At 42.8% G+C, this 13,586-nt stretch overlaps 1 protein-coding gene across 4 annotated transcripts; it reads right to left on the bottom strand.

Moving 5' to 3' along the window:
* Positions 1–335: 335 nt before the first annotated feature.
* Positions 336–13,390, bottom strand: ZNF35 (zinc finger protein 35). 4 transcript variants are annotated; one of them, XM_002802823.4, is made up of 4 exons: positions 13,283–13,390; positions 10,580–10,898; positions 9,136–9,280; positions 336–2,746 (listed from the first exon to the last, which is right to left on the bottom strand). In XM_002802823.4, the coding sequence occupies exons 2-4, from the start codon at positions 10,769–10,771 to the stop codon at positions 1,500–1,502; spliced, it is 1,584 nt and encodes a 527-aa protein (XP_002802869.4). In that variant the 5' UTR covers positions 10,772–10,898; positions 13,283–13,390; the 3' UTR covers positions 336–1,499. The 4 variants fall into 4 exon arrangements, with proteins under 4 accessions (XP_002802869.4, XP_014986681.3, XP_077848416.1 ...); XM_015131195.3 differs by having other exon boundaries at positions 10,580–10,895; XM_077992290.1 differs by having other exon boundaries at positions 13,306–13,390.
* Positions 13,391–13,586: the final 196 nt, after the last annotated feature.

Genomic DNA, 13,586 nt, shown 5'->3' with positions numbered 1-13,586 from the left:
ATCTGTCACATCAGCTTCCTCACCTGAAAAATGGGACTACATACCCCTTTGTCTCCCCCACAGGTCTGCATGGGGATTACAGGTAGTGAGGCAAGTGGCATGGCAGAACACAGAATCTAGATTCAGATCCTGGACTTGGATATAAGCTGTCACTTGTTACTTGGCCTTGCGCTAAATGACCATTCTCAGGTAAACAGGCAACCACCTCTTTCAGTGTTGTAAGGACTAAGGTAGTGATCTATGTGAATGCGTCAGATACATGCCAGGTATCATGGTCAATACATAAGGGTACACAACAAAGAATAAAAGTTCTGTATAAATACAAGGCAATATTATTACATATTACCTACTGCATAGTTTAATAAACCATTCTTTCAGGAGTAAAGGCTCAATGGTAACAAAGATATCTTACCTTAGCCAGTTTCTTCATCCCTCTAAAAGTTTTCATATTCCAACACCTCTGAATTTCTCAAAAAATCAAATTAAGACCTTAGGAATCTTACTTCCACCTTCCCTCTCCCTTCACTTTCCCTCTTAGGTCCTCTCAGAATGAGAAGAGCTCCACCATTTCTTCTGAACACCATCCAGAATGTAAGAATGAAACCCAAACTGAGACCCCTGCCTGGACTTGAGCAGAATGACAGCAGAGACAACTGGGGCATGCCTCTAGGCAAGCTTTATTCTTTGACTCCTTTATCCAGGAAGGGGCTGTTAGTTGCATCTCACCCAAATGGAATGTGATAGGAATTGGGGGCTTGAGATGTTTGGAGAAGGAGCTGTTGATCTGGGCAAATGAATATAGCTAGTGTGTGGTGTCCATCAATCCTTGAGTGCTTGGCCATGCAGACTAGGGAATGGTCAGAATAGACTCAGAGGTCCCCAGATCTTTACAATACCAAGGTTCAAGAGGTATAGACAGTAAGGAAAAAGTCCATTTCCTATTTCTGTCCATTTTCAGTAAAGTTTTTTTGTTTTGACTGACTTTCTAAAAATTACCTAGGAAATGGAAAGCTTATAAACGTTCATAAGTGAATTGTTGAACTGATACCCCAAGTGGTTTCCTTACCTAGTCACCACTTAACCAGAAATATTAGAATACACAGTTCAACCAGAATTCAACCAGGCAGATAACCTGCCTGTTGCTTAAGCAATCATCAGAGTTTTAAAAAACAAAATTAAGAAAAAAAGACCTTTCCCCAAATAGCATCATTACCACTTAGCTTTGTATGACCCATTCCTAAGAAAGCCACATTCCACTTCAGAAAACATGACCGCTTAAGGTACAGTTAAAACAAAGTCTTTGCCTTTAGGTGCTTTTTGTTTTCTTTAAATTAGCCTCTGAAATGCTTTCTTGTGTTTTGTGCTGCATTCCTGAAAACTCTAACTTTTAAGGACATAGCCCTCACTTTTATAGAGGAGGAAGAAAACAGCAAAGAGGTGTCTCATTAGGGAGGCAGAAGGTTATGACCAATGCTGGAGGTCTTCCTCTTCCTCACTTGTTATTCAACAAGATGGGTTCTGTGGTGTCGCATGAGGTGTGAGTTGGAAATGAAAGCTGCACCACACTTCTCACATTCATAGGGCTTCTCCCCGGTGTGGGTTCTCTGGTGCACGGTGAGGCTCGACCTCTGTCTGAAGGCCTTCCCACACTCATTACATGTGTAAGGTTTTTCTCCATTATGAATTCTCTGATGAATAAGTAGGTATGAGCTACATGTGAAGGCCTTCCCACATTCATTACATACGTAAGGAAGATCTCCACTGTGAATTCTCTGGTGGACAATAAGGCAAGAGAGCTGACTGAAGGCTTTCCCACATTCGCTGCAGTCGTAAGGTTTCTCTGCAGTGTGAATTCTCTGGTGCACAATAAGGTGTGAAAAACAACTAAAGGCTTTCCCACACTCTTTACACTCATATGGCTTCTCACCAGTATGGCTTCGCTGATGTACAATGAGATTTGCACTCTGGGTAAAGGCTTTGCCACAATCGTTACAAGCAAAGGGCTTCTCCCCAGTGTGGATCCTCTGGTGGACAATGAGGTTTGAGCTCCTAGTAAATGTTTTCCCACATTCATTACATTCATAGCATTTTTCTGTAATGTGGACTTTCTGGTGCCGAGCAAGTTGTGAGCTGTAACTAAAGGCTTTCTCACATTCACTGCACTTAAAAGTTTTTTCTAAGGAGTGGATTTTTTGATGTACAGTAAGATTTGAACTCTGAGTGAAGGCTTTCCCACATTTTGAGCAAACATAAGGTTTCTGTCCAGTGTGGATTCTCTGATGCACAACGAGGTTTGCACTTTGAATGAAGGCCTTCCCACACTCATGACATTCAAAGGGTTTCTCTCCAGTGTGGATTCGCTGATGCACAACGAGGTTTGCACTCTGACTAAATCCTTTCCCACACACGCTACATGTAAAAGGCTTTTGCCCAAGCTGGGTTTTTGGATTTTTAACAGCGCCAGAATTAAGGCTGTATTTTCCCCCAGATTTCTTACATTTCTGGTTTTCTTCTTCTTTGAAGCTTTCAGATAACTGACGGTCATTCACTATCACTTGTCTGAAATCTTTCTTTTCCCTCTTTATTCTCTGCCTCTTTAACATGTTTCCTTTTTCACAAGCTTCTCCTAACTCAGGTCCTTGAGGATCAGCTTTCTGGATTCTTTCTGATATGATGAGGGGTTTTTCAGCTTCCTCACATATCTCAGTTTTTGGAACCAGTAACTGTAGGTTCTTGGTTTCATCACCTGAACCAAGAAACAGACAATACAAATGTTAGCTTTCTCTGGCCTAGAAAAACAATAGGATCATCAAGTCATAAAAGGGAGTATGTGATCTCAGCACCTCCACAAAATGGCTTCATCAAAAAAAAGAATCCCATCACATGTTACCTCTCCTCCATAGGTTCTTCAGCTGGGGCTTTGCCCTCCTCTCTACCTACAGCAGAATCCACTGACTCATGGTCTTTCCAGCACTTCCACTTGCCTCCATTAGACACTTAACCCCACTGCCTCATGCCAGGGAGGCCCAATCTCCAGACAGCGCTCCTCCTGGCTGTATGATGACTGCCCTTGCAATGAAGACCAGTTATGAAGGACGCGAGCCTCTCCCTAGGCTTGCCTTCTTACCTTAGCTACTTAGTGTGGATTTGCTTACAACCCACCGGTTAATTAGGGAGATTTGCTACCTGTAAACAAAGATCTAGCAACTGAGGTTTCTGTGTCTGAGGATACTGGATATCAAAGAAAGGATAAGCATGGACAGAAAGGATAACACTGGCTGCCAAGATAGCCACAGCAGCCAAAAGCATATGAAACGCTGTGAGGTCCTGCAGCATATAGGTTAAGAACATGGATTCTAGAGCCAGACTGCCTGGTTTCAAATCTCTGCTCTGACACTAACTAGCTGCATGACTTTGGGCTACTTAACTCCTGTGTGCCTCAGTTTCCCAATCTCTAAAACAGGGATACTAATAGTATCTACCTCATAAGGCTGTGAGTATATTAATGGAGTTGCTCTATGTCAACTACTAAGGCATTGTCTGGAATACAGTCAGTGTTCTGAATGTGTGCAGCAACTTTCAGGCTGACTGATGATGTTGTGAGGGGTTAGAAGGAAAGATGAATGCTCAGGGGAGGGGAGTTGCTACGGTGATAGACAGCTACACTAGGAGAATTAAAAAAGAAACCATACATGGCAAACTCTTACCCTTGTGTCATAGGAATAGCTTAGCATTGTGTCAAGGAAAGCTGACCTTGTTGAGTTATGGCATAGCCTGCTCCACAATGGCAGAAAATATCATGAGAACATCAAAACACCCTCAAGCTTTATGATACTGATTAGTCTCTGGATGCTTTACATTGCTTCAGAATCTAATGGTATCAAAAAGGAGTCCTGCTATCAGTAACATCATAGTTCTTTATGTTTGTCTCCTCTGCACCCTCACTTTCCTTGACCTTGAAATGTGCAACCATATAACCCAGTTTTGGCACAGTGAACCCTTAACAAGTGTTTTGTCAGTTAAACCAAGCTCAAGAAATAAGGCAAGTGAAATAAAGGGAAACAGGAATGGGTGGCAAGCCTGTAGAGGAGGGAAGTATTCCCACTGGTGATGTCAGCTCAGAAATGAGCAGTGGTGCTGTGAGCTTCAGGTTATAACTGCTGCTACTGCACGGTGGGGAGACTAGCACCCATGAGAGGGAAATATCCTACAGGATGACCATCCAACCAATGATATGAGTGGGTGGGACAAGGATGTTGGAGTGGTACAAAGCAATATTGGGGGTAGGAAAACAGCCTGGTTTGATTGCCTGGTTAAGAGTATGGTAATCCGAAATTCTATCACAATCGTTCAGACAAGATGAGCAGTGTCAGAGGAAAGAAATGCCCAAGTGCTGGATATAGTAGAGCCCCAGATATGACAAACAATAAAAATCTGAAATGCTGGCAGGTCGCAGTGGCTCACGCCTGTAATCCCAGCATTTTGGGAGGCTGAGGTGGGCAGATCACCTGAGGTCAGGAGTTTGAGACCATCCTGGCCAACATGGTGAAACCCCGTCTCTACTGAAAATACAAAATTAGCCAGGTGTGGTGGTGCATGCCTGTAGTCCCAGCTACTTGGGAGGCTGAGGCAGGAGAATTGCTTGAATCTGGGAAGTGGAGGATGCAGTGAGCTGAGACTGCACCACTGCACTTGCACTCCAGCCTAGACGAGACAGAGCGAGACGCTATCTCAAAAAAAAAAAAAAAAAAAAAAAAAAAAAAAAAAAGGCCAGGTGTGGTGGCTCATGTAATCCCAGCACTTTGGTTTGGGGGGCCAAAGCAGGTGGATCACCTGAGGTCAGGAGTTGGAGACCAGCCTGGCCAACATGGTGAAACCCCGTCTCTAGGAAAAATACAAAAAAATTAGCTGGGTGTTGTGGCGGGCACCTGTAATCCCAGCTGCTCTGGAGGCTGAGGCATGAGAATCACTTGAACCCAAGAGGTGGAGGTTGCAGTGAGCCGAGATCATGCCACTGCGCTCCAGCCTGGGCGGCAGAGTGAAACTCATCTCAAAAAAAAAAAAAAAAAAAAAAAAAATCTAAAATGCTAAACTTTTTCTGGTTATTTCTATTCCTACTGTTCTATCTCTCGCTTTTTAAAAAATGTACTGTTTTTCTCTCTGTAGTTTACTTGCTCTTCTATCTTTTCTTCTGCTGTTGCTTTCTTATTTTTTCCTGTTATCTTGATTCCTTACTGACTCTTCATCTCTCTCCTCTCCTATTTTTTAATTTTTTGTGTTAAATATTTTGAATTTTTCCATATACAGTTTCATGCCTCTTCTGTTTTTCTTTTGCTGACTGCTTTCTTCTCTTTATGTTCTTTACTGTTACTTTAACACCTACATTCCACTTTATTCTTCTCCCATCTAACATCTCCTCCTACATCCCACTTTATTCTTCTCCCATCTAACATCTCCTCCCTTGGTTCTTTTCACCTCCTCTTTTGCTTTAACTCCCCATCACTGACACCTGGGCCTCCCATCCCCAAGCTGGGCATCTCTCCAACAGAAACAGAGCCCATGAAAACTTTAGTTCATAGCTGCACTGTCTCCCTGACCTTCACTCCTACCCTCCTTACTGGGAGATTTAGAATGTTGGGCATGAAAAATGAAGATCAGTGGGAACTACTAAACTGATTACAGTCAATAATGGAAACAACTCCTTCTATCTGAATGATGTCTCCTATCAAAACCATTACAAAACCAGGTGCAACTGTAGCCTAGAAGGTTTTCATGCAAGTGATTCATCACTGAGTAAAGTAAGACCTGGGGTCTGGACAAATGCCTAAGAAAAGAGAATTAGGGTCCATCTGGTGTTGGTCAAGTTCAAATTTCTTTGGGTAAAAAGATTAATCAGCAAATAATCCGGGTGTATAACCTCGGTTTCTCTGAAATGGTATTTTCCCTTTTTGAAAAACATATAGGATTACTGTAGCTCTAGAGAAATTAAATTAAGTACAGAAATAATGAAAAACTAAACCAAAAACTAATTTGTGACCAACTAGAACACAGGCATAGCCATAGTTTTGAAATCAATACTTTTCTTTCACTTTTTTTTTTTTTTTAAAGATACCTGAAATGCTACATGAGGCTGCCATCTCAGCTGGTGACTATATTCAGAGATAAGAAGGGTAATTTGATTTACTAAATTTATAAGTCCAATTCATTAGATTTATAAAAGCTGTGTGTTTATCAAGATTTTTATTTACAAGACTTGTAAATCTGCTCAGTTAGGTGTTTGGAATGTTTTAAAGAACTAAAGATATCAAATTTGCAATTATGTTTTATATAAAGAAATTTGATAAGCAGGTAGGATTAAATGTTTAAAAATTTTAATTTTATTTATATTTTTAGACGGATTCTCGTTCTGTCGCCCAGGCTGGAGTGCAGTGGTGCAATCTTGGCTCACTGCAACCTCTGTCTCCCAGGTTCAAGCGATTCTGCTGTTTCAGCTTCCCGAGTAGCTGGGACTACAGGCACGCACCACCACGCCTGGCTAATTTTTGCATTTTTAGTAGAGACAGGTTTTCACCATGTTGGCCAGGCTCGTCTCAAACTCCTGATATCAGGTGATCCACCTGCCTCCGCCTCCCAAAGTGCTAGGATTACAGGTTTGAGCCACTGCGCTCGGCCAAAATGTTTAAAAAATTTAATCTGTAAAATTTGAAGCTTAACTGAACATAAATTAAAGAAAAAATACAAATGCTCTCACTTTTATACAAATATTTCTAGACGTATGGATGAAGTAAAAAGTTATGCTTAATGGCTTAAAAATTGGTTTTTAAATGAATAAACTTTAATAAATGCAACATTAATTAAAACATGAAAACTGGCCGGGCGCAGTGGCTCAAGCCTGTAATCCCAGCACTTTGGGAGGCCGAGACGGGCGGATCACGAGGTCAGGAGATCGAGACCATCCTGGCTAACACGGTGAAACCCCGTCTCTACTAAAAAATACAAAAAACTAGCCGGGCGAGGTGGCGGGCGCCTGTAGTCCCAGCTACTTGGGAGGCTGAGGCAGGAGAATGGCGTAAACCCGGGAGGCGGAGCTTGCAGTGAGCTGAGATCCGGCCACTGCACTCCAGCCCGGGCGACAGAGCGAGACTCCGTCTCAAAAAAAAAAAAAAAAAAAATATGAAAACTGCAGTTAAAACTTGCTCAGACATTAAAAACCCAGTAACAATCACAATTTCCAAAGCACTTTCATGTATATTATACAATTTCATCACGATGATGAAACTGTTCTCCTTCAGCTAAAAAAAGAGCAAGGTTGTGTCTTATTCATTTCTGTATCTCTAGCACCTATCACACTGCCTGGCACACAGGAAGGAGAGCGCCAACGAATCCTATACTTAATGAATGAACACACCCAATTTGTAGAACAGGAAATGGAGGTCCAGAGAGAGAAGGGACTTACTCAAGGTCACAGAGTTACTAGAGGCAGGGCAGCAACCCCACTCAGATGTCTCTCACACATAGAGCTCAGTGTTCCCACCATCGCCTGCTGATATCGCCATGGAAATAGTGTTGGCAGTGTTCCTGCCATCGCCATGGAAATAGCTGGCAGCACAAAATGGTAAGTCTCGGGTATGAACACGGTCTTGAGTTAAGAGGCAAAGTAGGAAAAGGGAGCCCATTCCTGATGAGGTGCAGCTGTTGGGGTTAAGACTATGAATGGCTGATAAAGCCAACAGACAGAAAATAAGTGACACGCAGGGGAATGCACCAGAGAGAATGGAACAAAAAGCAGAAAGTGGGGAACAGAAGCTGCTAAGAGTTTGGGAATAATTAAAAATGAGACAAGAAAATCTAGGTGGAGATCCTCGTCTTCCCCATAGCACTGGTTTAAGAAAGTGACTTGGTCCCCAGATGCCTGAGGAACTGGTTAGGGAGGAGAGAGGGTTCAAAGTGTTAATTATCTGGCAGACTCATAAAAAGAATAGGGCTTGGCAATCATCCGATAAGTGCTTTGAAACACAGGACTCATGGATACTGCATTCTTGACCCTCACTTAAATGTCACTCCTCCACAGGCAAGCTTCTGCCACTGCCAGTGAGATCTTTAGAACATACTACCCTTTCTTTAGTCCTAGCTTAGAACAAGTTGATAAGCCATCAGTACCCTCCATGAAGACCTAGTTTTGAACTTCATTATGGTTGACATAGCTGCTCAAAATTCTCCATAATTTGCACAAAGATCTATGAAAACAGAACATCTCCAGGGCATTTGCTCAAAATCACCACAAAAGTTGACTGATCCTACCTCAGCTAGCATCTCTTGCAGGCTCACTAACCTATGCTAACTACAAAGCACATAAAGAGGACATGTGCTTACATGTGTGCACAGAGATGAAACTCACTGAACAATAAATATCACTAAAAAGTAAGTTTGGAATTCGCCTATTGTATGGTAAAAACACCTGATGGCAACAACTTAAGCATAACCTGAGAATGAGCTGGTATGGCAGACACACCTGAACACAGTTGGAGTTCCAAGCAAAGGAATCCACAAGTGGCCAACCTGGAGATCTATTCCTTATCCATTCCCCAACCCTTTCAGTGGAATATGGGCCCTAAAGGGGATTGGGGCCCCTTGTTTTGTGTTAAATTAAGGCTGCCAGGTGGAGGTCATTCATGGGAGGGTGTTAAGTGAAAATGTTATATAAACTGCATGCCTTTGGCAAGCGGTTGCAGTTCTCCTGCCCAGCCTGTGCTGCTGGGGCATGTGGTTCTCCTGTGCCCAGCCCACTGCCTCTAGACTGTCTAACCTGTATATAAACATCTAGTAAAACTCCATGTCGTTTGCTGGCCCTGGGTCTCTTCTTCAGCCTCTTGAACCTGGTGCCATATTGCTGTTCATTAGGTTTTAGGGACAAAACCTATGTTTGTCTGGTGTCTTGAGCCTGTGTGCAAAATAAGGCACTTCCCGTAACAAATGCACAGGCATTTCAGCATTTGTCTTTCCAACTTTCCTTGACACTTTTAATACCTCAGTACTCTGTTGGTCAACCTAGGAAACTGGATGCCCACCACAGTCTCTGAAAAGATTTTGAGAAACCCCAATGGTCAGATTCAGAATCAGGAAATTGAACCATACCTAGAAAGTTCATGGTCCCATGAGTCTCCAGTATCTCACTCTTGGCCAGAGTCCCTGGTAACGAGTAGCTGCCAAGGGGTGAAGCAGCAGGTGCCTCCTGAGTTGCTTTCAGGACTACCGCCATGTCCCAGAATATGTTCTGACTCTAAGACAAGAAGGAACGTGTTTAAGAGGGAACTGGTGGTAGGGGGTAGTGTGATTACAATTTTGAGAATGAGAACATAATTATCTATTCCTGGAGGCCATAAAACAATTTTTAAAAACAGAAAAGGAAGCCAGAGTCTCCTCCAACCCCCAGGGTGAGTTGGGCAGAGAAGCAAGCCAGCTACTTTCTTGCTTATTACTTTGATTGCACCTCACTGCTCACTCCAGAATCTAAACCTAGCTTATCAGTGAGTACATAAGAGGAGAGAGCATGTGGGAAGAATTTTCAAAGTGAACTTTTGTGGGATCTAAGGAACAAAGCAGCAAGGTTTTGATGATATTATTACAGAAAGACTCTGGGGGAACCTCTGCCCTCATTTGACTAGTAATGGTAAGGGGTGCGTTTGAAACATTAAGGACAGCACAGTGTACAGCCTCATGAGTCAAAGTGTGGTGCAAAGATCAGCAGCAGTATCTGCATCACCCACAAGCTTGAAAAAAAAAAAGAAAAAGAAAACGCAGAATCTCAGACCATACCCAGACGTCCTCAATCAGAATCTGAACTTCAACTATTTTAACAAGAGCCGCTAGGTGATTCCTATGCACATTAAAGTTTTAGAAGCTCTGGTTAGCATTGTCAAAACCTGACTGAAATCACCTGAAGAGTTTTTAAAAACATGGATACCCAGGTCCCACCCCTAGATTCTTTTTTTTTTTTTTTTTTTTGAGACAAGGTCTCACTCTGTTGCCCAGGCTAGAGTGCAGTGGCGTTAATTCGGCTCACTGCAACCTATGCCTCCCGGGCTCCATCAATCCTTCCACCTCAGCCTCCCAAGTAGTTGAGATTACAGGTACATCCCACCATTCCAAGCTAATTTTTTGTATTTCTGCATAGAAAAACACGAGGTGTGCAATGTTGCCCAGGCTGGTCTTGAACTCCTGACCTCAAGTGATCCTCCCACCTTGGCCTCCCAAAGTGCTGGGATTACAGGTGTGAGTCACTGTGCTTGGACCCTGGATTATGATTTAATGGGAACAGAATACAGCATGGACATCAAGATTTTATAAAAAGCTCTCCAGGTTCTGTGTAGCAAAATTTGAGAACCACTGGTTTATAGAAAGTACTGAATGTCACATCAATCAGAAGAGAACATTTCTATCCTATTACAAGTGACTGGAAGCTAGAATCATACCCAAGAAATAAGACTCCAGGTGTGGAAGTAGAGGGGCAGAGTCCCCTCTTAAACTCCTTGAGGTCTTCAAGTATCTCCTCCCCTCTTCCTCTCAGGCCCCAATTTACCTTTTCTTCCTCTTCTGATCCATCAAGGCCTGTCTGAAGACCCTCCGCTGGGGTCCAGACTTTGACGTTCTCAGAGTGCACTTGTTGGCTGGATGCCTGACCTGGGAAGTTTTCTTCTTCCTCCTCCTCCTTTTTCACCTTCACTGGGCCCCATGGAGCTAGGGCCACGGCTTCTCTCAATTCTGCAGTCATCTTCTCTGCTCAGCAGGGGAACTCATACAGCTGGGAGCTGCCCAGCAGAGGTCAAACCCCATCTAAGCTTTATGTTTCAAAAGCTTCTTTTTGAGTTTCTTCCCAGGGCCAAGATGAGTACTGCCTACTGAGAAATCAGAAAACACCGTTAGTACCAAGGAGAGATTTGCTGGATGCCACTTAGCACACTGGCAAATTTCACCAGTGCCTGGCCAGGGGCCACTGTAGGACATGGAATCCTCTATTCCTCCCTCATAGGATGAAGGGGTTGGTCTGTAAATATGTAATGTCTTCCCATAATAACCACATTGCAAACAGCTTTATATAATGTTTATTGATTTTTTCCTGATTAAAAGTTAACATACTTTTATTGTAAAAACTTAAAAAATGCAGCAAATGATTAAGAAAAACCATCTCGGTCTACCTCCAAAGAGATAACCACTATACATTTTAAGATTTAAGATATTTCTTTCAAAGGAAAATCTCCAACCATACTACTAATAATTATGATTTTATAAATTCTTGTTTTTGACTATGGGGATACATATTTTCACAATTATCATCATAGCATTTTTTAAAAAAGGATTTTACAACAAAAGATTTTTTATTGCCAAGGATACAAAATAATGTGAACAAAAGGATCCCAAGAAAAAGACTGGGAGTCTTTATACAAACATGTTAGCAGTGGGTAGTTATCTCTGGGTGGTGTAATTACAGGTAGTTTTAAGGTTCTTTTCATTTTTTTTATTTGATTTTTACATTTTCCATAGCTTCCAAATGTCCTGTGAGATAAAATATTATACTTAAGATTTAAAAAAAGATTACTTTCATGTTGCCATTCTTCATGGTTATTATTACTCTTTTTTAGATACGGAGTCTTGCTCTGTCTCCCAGGCTGGAGTGCAGTGGCGTGATCTTGGCTCGCCGCAAGCTCTGCCTTCCGCATTCACGCCATTCTCCTACCTCAGCCTCCCCAGTAGCTGGGACTACAGGCGCCCACCACTACGCCCAGCTAATTTTTGTATTTTTAGTGGAGACAGGGTTTCACCGTGTTAGCCAGGATGGTCTCGATCTCCTGACCTTGTGATCCACCCGCCTTGGCCTCCCAAAGTGCTGGGATTACAGGCATGAGCCACCACGCTCGGCTCTTCATGCTTATTTTAAATGCTACACAATAACCTATAGTGTTGATAAATCTTCATTGCAAAAGGATCAAGTAATACAGAAATATATAGAATTAAATATATAACCTATACACACTACACACACACACACAAAGTACTTATCAGTTTAGATGGGAGTCCTAACCCATTTTCTCTGCATTTACATACTTATATGTACACCTTCACACATACTGCTTATTTTTCAAAAACATACTTTAGATCATCACAGTTACATACTGTTCAGCAACCTGCATTGTTTTTTAACTCAATTTCTGTATTTCACAATAGTCTTAACAATCTTTCAATACAATACATACAGAACTACCTCACTCTGGCATAGTATTCTAAATTGTGGCTATGTTATCATTTACGTAATCATATGCTATTTATGAACCATTTATTTAGTAAAAGTTTACATTTCCATTTTATTAATATTTAAAAGTTTTTCTTTGTAAATAATTTTTTTTTTTTTGCTGAATTATTCCTTTATAATAATCAGAGTTCAAGGATTATTCAAGGATTTGCTGGTTGATATACTGCCAAATTGCTTTCCAAAAGCACCATGCCAATTCATACCCTCACTAATTAACAGTAACCCTTTATCCCAGCTAAGCCAGCAGGGTTTCTGTTTTTAACCTGTGAGCAACATAACCTTACTAGTTTGATTGCTTATGAAGAGACTGAAATTCTTCCTTCTATCCCCCTTTGAATGTTTTATTGGAAAAGGGTGCTAAATCTTATTCAATCCCCTGTTGCTGCTATTGAAGTGATCATATTCTTTTCCCCACGTCAACTTACTGACCACTTACTGTATACACTGAATTTATTAAGTAACGCAATACTTTCATTCCTGTGACAAACCTTAATTCTGGAGGATTATTCTTTCCATCACTATCCGAATTCAATTTGGTATGAAGGTCTTAAAACTAGTTCCACCTTGTGTATGTGCAAGACTGCCTACTGTGAGTACTCTCATCAGACTTCTGATCAGATCCAGACGGACCTCTGGTCCCAGAGGGCACAGGGCCCTCTATCAAAGGCTCCCTTTCAATGTCCTTTCTCTATTTCCAAACGTGGCAATCCATTCTCTCCACGTATAGGCTCCTCGCGTCCCCGTCCCTGGGACCTGTCTGGCCCCTTGGCTGGTCTGGGTCCATCCTCTCCCGGGCCAGGCCCCAGGTGGGCGGCAGCCGGGATTCCGAGGCTGTGGGGAACTCACCCACCCCAGGACAGACAAGGCTGGTGTCCCCAGGGAAAGGACGCAGGGGCCGCTCCTAGGGCCATGGTCCCTGGGACAGCCCCTCTTTCTCCCTCGACGTTCGTGCCCACCCGCTTCGATCTCACTCACTGTTCGCAGCTGAGAAGCCCGACCTGAGTTCACTGGCTCTGCAGCATGAGGCCGGCTGACCGGGACCTCAGCTCCCATCGGTACGAGAACAATGACCGGACAGGAAGTGTCTCGGGATGGGCTTCCGGCTCCCCAAGTCGCCAAGCCGGCCTCTCTAGGAATCTGGGAGGTGCTTTCCTCTCGATGGGTGTCCAGTGTCGCCCCACACCAGGGATGGGGCGAAACGCTTAGCAGGATTGTGCGGTTGGAAGCTCTAAGTGAGCCTCAGGGAGGGGTGCATCCCCAAGCAGGGATAGAACACTCA

This window comes from Macaca mulatta, chromosome 2 (assembly GCF_049350105.2).
Source record: "Macaca mulatta isolate MMU2019108-1 chromosome 2, T2T-MMU8v2.0, whole genome shotgun sequence".
Lineage (NCBI taxonomy): Eukaryota > Metazoa > Chordata > Mammalia > Primates > Cercopithecidae > Macaca > Macaca mulatta.
This window is presented reverse-complemented; position numbering and strand designations above follow the sequence as displayed.

Bases quoted from the DNA above. Each gene is read 5' to 3' on its own strand.
- ZNF35 (XM_002802823.4), bottom strand. From the start codon at position 10,771: ATGACTGCAGAATTGAGAGAAGCCGTGGCCCTAGCTCCATGGGGCCCA. The intron at 9,281-10,579 runs GTAAATTGGGGC...TTCTTGTCTTAG, and splicing joins GATCAGAAGAGGAAGAAAAG to AGTCAGAACATATTCTGGGA. The intron at 2,747-9,135 runs GTATGGTTCAAT...TTCTTGGTTCAG, and splicing joins TGGGACCATGAACTTTCTAG to GTGATGAAACCAAGAACCTA.